This window comes from Astatotilapia calliptera, chromosome 2 (assembly GCF_900246225.1).
Source record: "Astatotilapia calliptera chromosome 2, fAstCal1.2, whole genome shotgun sequence".
Lineage (NCBI taxonomy): Eukaryota > Metazoa > Chordata > Actinopteri > Cichliformes > Cichlidae > Astatotilapia > Astatotilapia calliptera.
The window spans coordinates 6,239,901-6,252,495 of NC_039303.1; the positions used below are offsets into that span (position 1 = coordinate 6,239,901).

Here is a 12,595-nt window from a genome sequence, read left to right on the forward strand (position 1 = left end):
ACTACTGAAACGCTCTCACACACACTACTGAAACGCTCTCACACACACTACTGAAATGCTCTCACAGACACTACTGAAACGCTCTCACACACACTACTGAAACGCTCTCACACACACTACTGAAACGCTCTCACACACACTACTGAAACGCTCTCACACACACTAATGAAAACCAAGAGGATTTCAATTGAACAGGAAGGCATTTTAGCTGTACAGGAAGGTGAGGAAAAACAAATAACACATTAATGCACAGCTAACACCGCGGTGACGTCGACAACAGTCTGTTAGAGGTATAATTGAAAAATATTTTGCCTTCATCAGTGACTATCCAAACATTGTTGTAGGGTAGCAGCCTATTGCAACAAGTCAGGGCATCCTGGCTATGCTAGCTGCCCGTATAATCTGGAAAGACTGTGTCTGACAGTACCTCATCTACAATGAAATTACATCAGATCCTTGTCATTTTTTACATACTTTCTTTGTTTTTTGAGGTGAGAACCAATGAAGAAGATGTTGAAAGATTTTTTACTTGTGCTCTGCAATGTATTGGGGCGCTCCAAAATGAAAATTCGGACAATATCAGACAAGAGCGGCTTTATAGAGAGCTAGATGATCATACACGAACTCTATCAGAATTTCTTGCTGCTGTATCTCGATATGATCCCAATAATAGGGTTGCCACCAACCTACTACAATCCTTGTATAGATGCTTTTGCAGCTTGCTACATGAATATGATGCTAGACAGAGATCTGCTTATGTGACCCACAGATTGTTACCCCCAACCACCTTGAGTGGTCATCCAGGTCGGCCACGATACACTATATCTGCTGAACAGATTTCTCACTTTGTTTCCATTGGTATGACATGGCAGAGAATTGCATCATGCTTTGGAATAAGTCGAAGAACCCTGTACAGACACAGACAAACTTTGGGAGTTGAGCCATTAAGCTATGTGGATATTTCAAATCAAGAACTGAATGGCCTTGTGACGGATATCCTACAGAACACTCCAAATGCAGGGGAAGTATACATTCTTGGAAGTCTGAGATCTCGTGGCTTAAGAGTTCAACGTTGGAGGGTCAGACAAAGTCTACAGGAAGTGGATCCTATTGGACGTGCATTTAGACGTCGTCATGCGATAAGGCGAAGGATCTATAGTGTTCAGGCCCCCAACCACTTATGGTAAGTTCACTGGTTTGAAACAAATGATCAGGCCTTTTGTTTAAAAGTATTAACACAATACATCAAAATTAATGGTCCTTCATTCAAAACATTACTGAAGTTAATCTATATGATCAGCATAAGATAATAATAATAAAAAAATAACAATAACCAAAAAAACTGAAATTGATATAAGTATGTTAAATATTTGGGGGATTCATAGTACATCAATTTAGATGTTGTCTAATGTATATACTGTTGAGTTGTTTAATCCTTTATTTTACATCACAATTTTAATCTCTAACATCAATTGTGCCAGGTAAACGTAGTGTGGAAAAAGACATTTTATGCCACTGTGTGTATGTGTGTGCACGTGTGTGTGTGTGTGTGTGTGTGTGTGTGTGTGTGTGAGACAGAGGTGTGCTGTTGTTGAAGTAAATGTACAAAATGAAACCTCTAGTTTTTGTTTAAGTACAGGGTCAGGAATTCACTACTAAATAATATGAACAAACATGTGGAACTGTAGTAATGCTTTCTGATCTCTCAACAGGCATTTTGACGGCAACCACAAATTGATTAGATGGCGCTTGGTCCTGCATGGCTGTGTTGATGGCTTCAGCCGAACTATCATATACTTACGTTGCTTATCCAATAACAGAGCCTCAAGTGTCTTGTCATTATTTTTGGAAGGAATACAAAACTTTGGTTTGCCCTTAAGGGTCAGGTGTGATCATGGTATGGAAAATATACAGGTTGCTCGTTTTATGTTACAGAGAAGAGGAGTAGGCAGTGTTATTACAGGTGTTTCAGTACATAACCAAAGAATTGAAAGACTGTGGGCAGAACTCAACAGAGTTGTATCAAGACACTTTATAAATATCTTTAACTTTATGGAAGAACAGGGTATGTTGGATTCACTGAATGAGCTACATCTTTTTTGTCTGCATTATGTTTATTTGCCAAGGATTGAAAGAGCATTAACAGAATTTGTCAATCAGTGGAACAACCATGGTCTCTCTACACAAGGAGGACAGACCCCTCTTCAGCTGTGGCATACAGGTGTCACAAACAATGTGGGAATCCTGTCGTTTATAAATGACATTTTTCATGTTGATAACTATTATGGCGTTGATGAAGAAGGGCCATTACCAGAACTTCAAACAAACAATAATGTCAATATTCCAGCTATTGACATCAACATAAATGAGACTGCAATGAACATAATTCAACAAGTGAATCCATTAGAAAATGATGGAAATCATGGAATAGATGTGTTTTCTTCACTTTTACACCTTCTACATTAAATAAAATATTTTGCAAAAAATAAAAAAAAGATATATAAAAAAAACATTTCAGAAAACATATGTGATCGAAACTAACATATTGAAACCATTTTCTTTAAAATGATAAAATGACAGCTCTGTTGTCAAACAGAAACTGACACAGGCAGAAGAATAAACAGACACAAAGACAACCAAATCAAAAACCGATGGACATACACATGAAATGAGTAAAGTGACACAAATTTTGTATATTCAAACTCAACAATCTAAATTAACTTCTGACGTGCTGTTAAACAATTGGTATCTACCTGTATGAATCCTGAAGAACAATCACTTCTTGTCAAATTGATGTCTTAAAACATCAATTTGACTGAAGCAGGTAAATTTGGAAATATTAAAACCTTAACAAGTTAATACTCAATACTCACTTTGAATCAAAAGAGAGACCAATACAAAAGAGAAACACGCAAACTCCTCCAGCATAATGTGTTCATACCCTGCCAAAGCCGTAAGTGTTACCTAATGCAAAATCAAACTTCTCCTTGAACAGCTGGTATGAAACATGCAGTGGCAGCCTAATGCAGTTAACACACGTGTTGGCAAGAGGGAAAATTGGTGTAGAAGAGAAGTCATCGTCTCCTCTATGAATGAACTCAATCGAGGGTGCTGGGGAAAAGCCAATAGGTGGCACCGCAGTTGCTCCAGTTGCAAAGGCCAATATCTTCTGTAATTTGGAAGGTCCTTCTTCTTCTGCATAAAACAGAGAAGGAAAAAAGTGTTAAAAGGTTATTTCATTTGGCCAACATAAATTGTCAGTGAGTACAAATCTAAAGCAAGAATCTTAATGACTGTTATTGCAATGACTATAGAGCATGCTTTTCATCTTTCAATAGTCTCAAAGAACTATGTAAAAATGTTACTACAACCAAGAGGGTAATGTGGTGTTATTGTTATATGAGTATGTTCTTTAAAATAAAGATTTCAGAAATGCTAACCTATAAATCGTTACATCTATTTATTGTGCACTAAAGTGACAATTACCTTCTGCATCTTGGAGATAGTCTCTCCAGAAGGTAACAACTGTCTCCTCAGCAGCTCTTCTGTTGCTTCCTTCTGGAGATAGATGAATGTTGAAAAGATCATCCACCTGGTCAGCAGTCAGCATATGTGGCTCATAGCAGAACAGCGGGCGAAAACTGTCTGGATGCCTCCTCATTTTCTCGAGAACCCCAAGAGTTTTCAGACCTTCACAAAATCTGGATAAACAGCACAAAGAAATTTTATTCAATAATTCTGCAATTTCATGCTTCTAAGTTAATTGTATATTATCAATTTGGCACAATCAGTTATACTAGGTTATTAACTGGCCATTTTGATTAATAGGTAAGATTTTTATCACATTTTAATTAATCTGAAAAACACAGAATACCAAAATACCTTTGAAATGGACCTTGAACCCTGTGGATGACCTGAAACATGACAATATCATGTACCAGCAGATCCCTGTCTCTTAGTGAACGCATAGGCCTCAGGCATCCTGCATTGGCCAAGTAATCAAGCAGAGGTTCTTTTGACTTTTCAAGGTCCTCAAGGGTTGTACTTTGAGATATCTAGCATCACAAAGAGCAGAGGAAGGGCTTGTTATGGAAGTTACTCAGTAGTCTTATAACCTATTAGAAGGAACCCAGCCACCAGTGGTCTACACAATCACAATATGCCCGCGCGTACATTGGAAGTCAAATGACTACACATATTTTTTTAATATGTTTACAATGTGCTTAAAAAAATGATAAAATATACTCTTTCGTCTACCCTTATCTACTGAATCTTAGTTTAATATAGCAGCAAAATATAAAAACTTGGCATTCAGCAATGGCCAGACTGATCCGGATAAACATTCCCTGCAAAAGAAAACTGGAACACAAACTATTTTCAATTCACTATAAGATTTATAAAATAAACATATAGAGACCTTTCGGACTTTTTCAAAGAGTTCCAGGTCAGCTATGTCTTCCAGGGCTGGATTTGCTGAATTTCCAACCAGAAGGGAAAATACTGTTGGTGACAGAAAGTTAGGTGGTGGACCACCATGTACCAAGCTCACTGCAATGGCTCTCCCAGAGATGTAGTACCAGTCCCCTCTGAGAGCTGCAAAGCAACAGAATAAAAGGAAAAGCAAAATTGTCAGTAATGTTGCCTGTAAAAATAAATATCAGTTAAACAGTTCCCACTATTAATCTTAGAAAAATAGGTAATTACCAGTACTGTCAAGAGCCAAGTTCTTGCAGTTTTCTTTCCCCTCAAACATGGCTGACCTGGCAATGGTGTCCATCAATAGTCTCAAGAATTCCCTCCTTGGCCCACCTAAATCAACCCCTTCCTCATTTTTCCCCATATCATCTGAGAATTTCACACAGATCATCAAGTTGGGATCATAAGATAGCCTTTGAAAACCACGCAAGGCTCCCTCCCACACAGCAGAGCGATTTATATTAAATTTGCACTGCTGTTTTGTGCTAATTTTGCTTGATAGTTCCAGCAGTATCTCTTGAACAGGGACTTTTTCTGCACTAAAAAAAGAAAATAAAACAGAAAATAAAATATATCAGCCATGTAGTCATGTTACAGAATTTGAGAATATGTGTCACACTGATCATAGAGAGTTAAAGCTTTAAAGGTTTATATTGATTTGACAATTCTGGAAAGCCCAAATTATGTCTCAAACTCAAATTCTGTATGTTTGTTACTCACATCTGATTCTCCAAGCTCGCAATTATAGCTTGATTTAAATCCTCATCATCTGAAGAATCGCCAGAAAGCGATGCCACGAGAGTTAAATATGAAGAATAATCTTCATCATTAACGCTCATGGCAGGGATGTCTTCACTTCTTGCATTGAAATCTCTGCTGTGACTGCTTGTGCTAGGTTTGTCATCACTTCTTGCCATGTAGCCTTCATCACAAATGCTGTTCCCATCACTTCCTTGCTTTGCTCGTTGCCTTTTACCAACACTCCTTCGAATACAGTTGGTCCCAGTATCATCTTCTTCATCACTGCTAGTGCCAGGGTTATCACCTTTAACATGACTTCTTAACCTTGTAGTGACTTGGCTGCTCATGTCTTGTTGGATTTTTGAACTATCAACTTCAAAACAATCATTGTCACTGTCCTTATCAGTTGCACAACTGCTTAATGCTGATTTGTAGCTGATGTGGGAAGGATCTTTGTCTTCATCTGATTCACTCTTCAACAGAAAAAGACCAAAAACATATATCAAAAGCAAGTAATTATAGCTTATCTTAAAAAGATTAAAATAAGAAATATCCATATTGATTGCTCCCAAACACTTGTTTTAAATAAATATATTCTATTTTGTTAGAAGCCCAATTGTTGACATGTTTTTTCCCAAATCATGATTACTTTTCATTCTTTTAGTAACTTACTAAAAGTGTCCTTGATGGCCTTACATAGAGGGCTTTGGTTTTAAAAACCTTTAGGATCAGCATCCCATTCAGCTCCTGACCAACTTGGAGCTTTGGAGACACCAGCTTATTGCCACAAGCCATTAGAAACTCGAGGCTACAAAAAATAAATAGGGACAACAGCAATTGCTAATTAGTTAAATATTTTAAGTATTAGTTAAATATTTTATTATATATTGTTCTGTTTGTGTGTATGCTTTTATGACTTAAATTCTACTGGTATAGTCATATGTTTTTATAATGATGAATGATATTTTAAACTTCTTTACTTTGGTATATTATCTTTAAGTACAAGTCATTACATGAATACACACAGTAACAATAAACAATAGTATTTTACCTGACATCCTCTGGAAGGCGTTCACCAAAGCTTTCCTTGAGGTGTTTCACGACAGTTTGGTTGTCCCAGGTCTTCTGGAATTCAAAAGCACTGAGGATGTGCCCATGTTTGTGTAACCATAATTTTGAACCTTGTTTGCACACTACTCCCCATGATGGAGTTGGAAGTAGTATAACATCTTTGTTGAAATGGTCATGCTGCTGGGCCATAGCTCTGAAATATAAATATTAGATACCATAAACAACAGCAAGTGATAACTAATAATACTGAGATGCAGACAGCAGAACACTATCCAAACCCCTACACAGAATGCTTTCATAGACAAAATTGTTGTAGTTAGGCAAACATAAGGGTTAATTTTATATACTTTTTTTTATACTTTTCCGAGAATACGTGCTTCTTTTGTGGTTCGGACTCCTTCTGACATTTCTTTGGAGGTGGAGGAAAACCAAAGTAATTGCTTAAAGGAGCTTCTTCGACATCTTTAAGAGTTCTAAACAAATGTCTGTCCTCCTCCAGAAAATCCTATGTACGCAAACACGCGTTGCAACTTCTTATCTTGTGCGTGTCTTTTGTTTTGACAGCGAATGCGCACCTGCGGACCACTTATGTGCAGCCCTGGTTATTTAGCTCGTCATTGCAGCCACAGAAATTATTTTGTCCATGAAACCATAAAGCTGCACTTTCTTTTTGCCTTATAGTCTGATTTGTCATAACTTCTCCGTTTTGTGGTAAGCTTTTCTTTGGCTGTCACTTCTTCACCCTGACCTGTCTTATTTGGCTCAGCAGAACTAAAATATATATCCTGCTGCTTTTACACACACACACACACACACACACACACATAACGCTCAGCGATTCTCTGCGCAATCAACCTCTCACATGTTTAAGCTGCGGGAGATTTCACTTGTCATGTTTGCATAGTAAGCTAACGATTAATAAGACGATGTCAGAGGAATTGGTGCGCAAATTATCATCACTCACCAATCAGTGCTGTCGCTCTCTATACACAGTTCGCGTGATTGCAAAGTGAAAGCAAAAAACAAGCGCAAATTCAAACGCGATTTCAATATGTCACATATTGACAGTGGCTCACCGATGCCAATGACATAATTACCCAGCTACATTTCCGAAAGAATGCAAAAGCATAGACATATATTTTTCCTTCCTACGATAGCCCGACGGGCAGGGCAGAGATAGATTTTGGTAGCCTGGAAAAATCGCTAGCCCCGGGACGTCGGGCTAGCGATTTTGCGAGCTCTGCAGTATATTATTAAATATCCGACTATTACATATGGCCCCATTTCAGGCAAGTGAATACAAACTCATTAAACTTTGTAACTACCTTTTTCTTCTGGTGCCTGATGTCCAGCTGCCGAAGCATTGCCGAGTTTGATAACGTGGTGCAGGTGCACATTCTCTCCTGACTGTAGATGTCGCTGGCATGGGCAAGCTGCTACGTTGACGTGAGGGAAAGAGGGATGTTAAGTGACTATCCAGTCCGTCCACACTGGTACTTGCAACAGGTTGCTGCCCCACGACTGTGGCATTTGACAAAGTTCTGATGGTCTCTGCTGAGGATAATATACTGTTGAGTAATGCGGCTGCTTCACTTAGGCTACTAGCAGGTTGCTGAGTAGACATCTGTGTAGTGGTTTGAAGTGTACCACTTTTTCCTTCACTTTCCTGGTCTGGACACAACTTCCTGTTCATCTAAAACTCCTTCCTGTTCAACTGAAATGCCTTCCTGTTTAACTGAAACGCCTTCCTGTTTAACTGAAATGCCTTCCTGTTCAACTGAAACGCCTTCCTGTTTAACTGAAATGCCTTCCTGTTCAACTGAAACGCCTTCCTGTTTAACTGAAACGCCTTCCTGTTTAACTGAAATGCCTTCCTGTTCAACTGAAACGCCTTCCTGTTCAACTGAAATGCCTTGGATTTTCAGTAGTGTGTGTGAGAGCGTTTCAGTAGTGTGTGTGAGAGCGTTTCAGTAGTGTGTGTGAGAGGTAAAATTTCAGTAGTGTGTGTGAGAGCGTTTCAGTAGTGTGTGTGAGAGCGTTTCAGTAGTGTGTGTGAGAGCGTTTCAGTAGTGTGTGTGAGAGCGTTTCAGTAGTCTGTGTGAGAGCGTTTCAGTAGTGTGTGTGAGAGCGTTTCAGTAGTGTCTGTGAGAGCATTTCAGTAGTGTGTGTGATAGCGTTTCAGTAGTGTGTGTGAGAGCGTTTCAGTAGTGTGTGTGAGAGCATTTCAGTAGTGTGTGTGAGAGCATTTCAGTAGTGTGTGTGAGAGCGTTTCAGTAGTGTGTGTGAGAGCGTTTCAGTTGTGTGTGTGAGAGGTAAAATTTCAGTAGTGTGTGTGAGAGCATTTCAGTAGTGTGTGTGAGAGCGTTTCAGTAGTGTGTGTGAGAGCATTTCAGTAGTGTGTGTGAGAGGTAAAATTTCACTAGTGTGTGTGAGAGCGTTTCAGTAGTGTGTGTGAGAGCATTTCAGTAGTGTGTGTGAGAGCGTTTCAGTAGTGTGTGTGAGAGCATTTCAGTAGTGTGTGTGAGAGGTAAAATTTCAGTAGTGTGTGTGAGAGCGTTTCAGTAGTGTGTGTGAGAGCGTTTCAGTAGTGTGTGTGAGAGCGTTTCAGTAGTGTGTGTGAGAGGTAAAATTTCAGTAGTGTGTGTGAGAGCGTTTCAGTAGTGTGTGTGAGAGCGTTTCAGTAGTGTCTGTGAGAGCATTTCAGTAGTGTGTGTGAGAGCATTTCAGTAGTGTGTGTGAGAGCGTTTCAGTAGTGTGTGTGAGAGCGTTTCAGTAGTGTCTGTGAGAGCATTTCAGTAGTGTGTGTGAGAGCGTTTCAGTAGTGTGTGTGAGAGCGTTTCAGTAGTGTGTGTGAGAGGTAAAATTTCAGTAGTGTGTGTGAGAGCGTTTCAGTAGTGTGTGTGAGAGCGTTTCAGTAGTGTGTGTGAGAGGTAAAATTTCAGTAGTGTGTGTGAGAGCGTTTCAGTAGTGTGTGTGAGAGCGTTTCAGTAGTGTGTGTGAGAGCGTTTCAGTAGTGTGTGTGAGAGGTAAAATTTCAGTAGTGTGTGTGAGAGCGTTTCAGTAGTGTGTGTGAGAGCGTTTCAGTAATAATGTCCCTTACGGCACCTCATAGTGCACGGTCTGAAATGTGCTCAAAGTAAGAAAGTAAACAGTATCTCTTTTCATGACATTAATTTTTTGGTGCAAAGCTAACTAACCCCGTGCTATATTAATAAAGTAATAATAAAATAATAACAAATAATAATGCAAACTTTACTTCAGTCTCACATTTACAGACACAATATCTGATTTAAAAACACAAGGACTTACATGTAAGCTTTACATTTCCATTTATCAAACACCACTGAGCAGTTCTTACCTTTAAATATAATCTCTCTTCTTCCTCTCCTGTCCTGCATTTCTAATCTTTTGCATCTCTGAGTGTAGTTTGCTCTTTTTCTTTTTTCTTTTCTCTCCCTGTGAAACACAGATAGCTCAACATTCTACTAGTATGGTGCAGTAATGAAGTATTTGTACTTTGTTACTTCCCACCTCTGCAAACATAGAAAAAACTGGAAATCAGGAATGGGACAAACACTTTTTCACACTACTGTATTTGGACACTGCACAAATATAAGAAAGGAATGAAAGATTTTTTTTTTACTGCCAGATTCTTTACTTAAGCCTGAAATAAAGAAAAAAAAACAACCCATCAAGGACAGAAAGGGAAACATGCCACTGCAGTATGGCAAAATTAAGTCTTTTATCTAAGCTTATGTAAAAAAATCAAGACCCTGTATTTTTCTCATTCTGCAATACTGTGAAAATCTGAAATAAAGTTATGTATGAACAACCAGGTTACCTTTGTCCCTTTGCAAAGGGTTCAAATAACTGTATCGACAGCATTTTTTGACAAAGAGGGACAACAAGCCTATGATATTTATACAGACAAGTTATCTATCTGTCCTGTTCACAGACTAAATCCAAAACATTGTTGATAGTTTGTACATCAACATGTGGTATACGTGAAAGATTGTATAGAGAGAGAATGTGACATAATAAAGTCGTCAATAAGGTAAGCTTGACACAGAGCAGAAAGATTTAAAATTACATTGTGGGGCGATCGTGGCTCAAGAGTTGGGAGTTCGCCTTGTAATCGGAAGGTTGCCGGTTCGAGCCCCGGCTTGGACAGTCTCGGTCGTTGTGTCCTTGGGCAAGACACTTCACCCGTTGCCTACTGGTGGTGGTCAGAGGGCCCGGTGGCGCCAGTGTCCGGCAGCCTCGCCTCTGTCAGTGCGCCCCAGGGTGGCTGTGGCTACATTGTAGCTTGCCATCACCAGTGTGTGAATGTGTGTGTGAATGGGTGGATGACAGGTTGTGTAAAGCGCTTTGGGGTCCTTAGGGACTAGAAAAGCGCTATACAAATACAGGCCATTTACCATTTACCATTTACATTGCTTCCCTCTCTTTTCATCACTCACTGAATACATAAGTATTCACAATTATAACACTGGTGATAATAAGACCGCATATTAGCGTTCATGCCTGGTTTTGTTTGCGTTTGTCAGACTGCGGTATGGACAAAAAAGAGAATTAATCCCTTTGTTTTGCCATCGTGTACGGAAGCAATTCAGTTTGTCACCCTTTGCTCCTCTGTTGCCCAGTGACTGGAGTTCAGGAGCACCAGCAGAGCTCAATCAGCACTCCTCCTTCACCACTGAAGCAACAAAGCAAAGGTGAGACTTTTTTGGCTACCCTGGTTTTTTGGTGCAGCAGAGAACTTTCATTGTTCCCACCTGCTCTTGATGTTTGCCAGAATAAGTTGATGTTTATTCAGAGTGGGGGACAACTTCCTTTACCTTTCTGTGAATCTGGGATAACACAAAAGCCAAAGTTTTGCAGTATCTCCAAATGTCCCTTTCACAGTGGTCAATGTGAGGTCAACAGATCCCACCCCAATCTCTTGGAACCTCCCAAACACGATTTCATAAGCACTGAAACATCAGGATGAGGAGAGCACCCTTAAATTAGAAAAGAGTAAAGAGTCCATATTTGAATTCGTCCTTTTAGAGAGTGTAAAATATTTCAGCTTTTGTATAGTGGTGTTTGCTATGCCAAGCAGGACTATATTGTATTTGACATGGAAAAGGGCCAAAACCTCCCCATGTTACTGTTATCCGTTGAGAGCAATATGGGAGGACCAGATTTGATACATTAAACATTTTAAACTGTGTCGATGATAGCTGCACATTTATGTTTGACCAGAAGAAGCGTGTGATAGTAAGGCATTAATTTCTGAATTCGTCCTTGTAGGTCTGTTTGTCAAAGTCACTATCTACTCCCACGGAGATATGTGAGGTGCATTGCAAAGAGCCAGACTACATGCACTGTGTGTGTGTGTGTGTGTGTGTGGGGGGGGGGGGGGGTGAGAGAGAGAGAGTCAGAATTATTATAGTTCTGTATTTTCTAATTCTCTTTTAATTTTTAGTTTTAATTAATAACTGATTTTTTATTATTTTTCATTGAGGGCATGTGCCACAGGAAAACTCAATACAGCTATTACAAGGGAACACACTTATGATGGCTAAAATGGCTAAGGCTCAAACCCTTCAGATTTAACCAGTTTGACAGATTAAAATTAAGATGATAACTAAACAGCAGACTAGATAAAACCTAAATGAACAAAGAGTAAAAATCCATTCATTAAGTTCACTTTTCCCTGAGTCATCACTGCACATAAGTGGTACAGTAAAGTTTTCTTTCATAGATGCCACTGAAAAGTGAAAGATTTATCATCGGCTTGTGTCACTAGTGTGAGAACAGGATCGTTACTATCCTGTGCGTGTGCTCTGGGTGTAATACTGTCAACTTCAAGCGTCAGCTGTGTCAGAGTAGCTGGACTTTTCTCCCGTGCCTCTCCTCATCCTCAATCAGCTTCACCATGCTTGTCATCAGCAATGTTGTTCCCTGTTGAGGCAGTCTCCAGCCCACTGTCCCTTCTGAAAGCACTTGAAACAGATTTCCAGGTCATATCGTCCTGTTCTGGAGCCATCTCTTTCTCTGGCAGGAGCTTGATACATGGTTGATGTCGGGGGTTTTGGCAAAGATGCTGTAGCTTGGATATATCATGGCAAGTCATGGCTTCTTCAATTTTAGCCAAGTTCAAAACATTAGTAGTAGCTGGAGAGGCAGCTGGAGGGTCTTTTGTGATGGGTTATGTGTAGCAAACTCTGACATGGAAGTGGTTTTCCTTCCCAGTGAGTCAGCTTGTTGATGTGAAAACGCTGGTGGTCAGCTGTGGTCAGTAATGAATCGTTGGAAGAGTCTG

The 12,595-nt window shown here is 39.6% G+C and overlaps 2 protein-coding genes across 2 annotated transcripts; one reads left to right on the forward strand and one right to left on the reverse strand.

Moving 5' to 3' along the window:
* The first annotated feature begins 200 nt into the window (after nucleotides 1-200).
* On the forward strand, nucleotides 201-2,483 carry LOC113030958 (uncharacterized). Its single transcript, XM_026182772.1, has 2 exons — nucleotides 201-1,183; nucleotides 1,713-2,483. Exons 1-2 carry the CDS (start codon nucleotides 438-440, stop codon nucleotides 2,464-2,466), a joined length of 1,500 nt encoding a protein of 499 aa, XP_026038557.1. The 5' UTR covers nucleotides 201-437; the 3' UTR covers nucleotides 2,467-2,483.
* Nucleotides 2,484-2,487: 4 nt separating this feature from the next.
* LOC113030948 (uncharacterized) lies at nucleotides 2,488-8,032 on the reverse strand. Its single transcript, XM_026182762.1, has 9 exons — nucleotides 7,614-8,032; nucleotides 6,269-6,481; nucleotides 5,890-6,025; nucleotides 5,197-5,690; nucleotides 4,705-5,015; nucleotides 4,418-4,593; nucleotides 3,883-4,055; nucleotides 3,487-3,701; nucleotides 2,488-3,195 (listed from the first exon to the last, which is right to left on the reverse strand). Exons 1-9 carry the CDS (start codon nucleotides 7,979-7,981, stop codon nucleotides 2,936-2,938), a joined length of 2,346 nt encoding a protein of 781 aa, XP_026038547.1. The 5' UTR covers nucleotides 7,982-8,032; the 3' UTR covers nucleotides 2,488-2,935.
* Nucleotides 8,033-12,595: the final 4,563 nt, after the last annotated feature.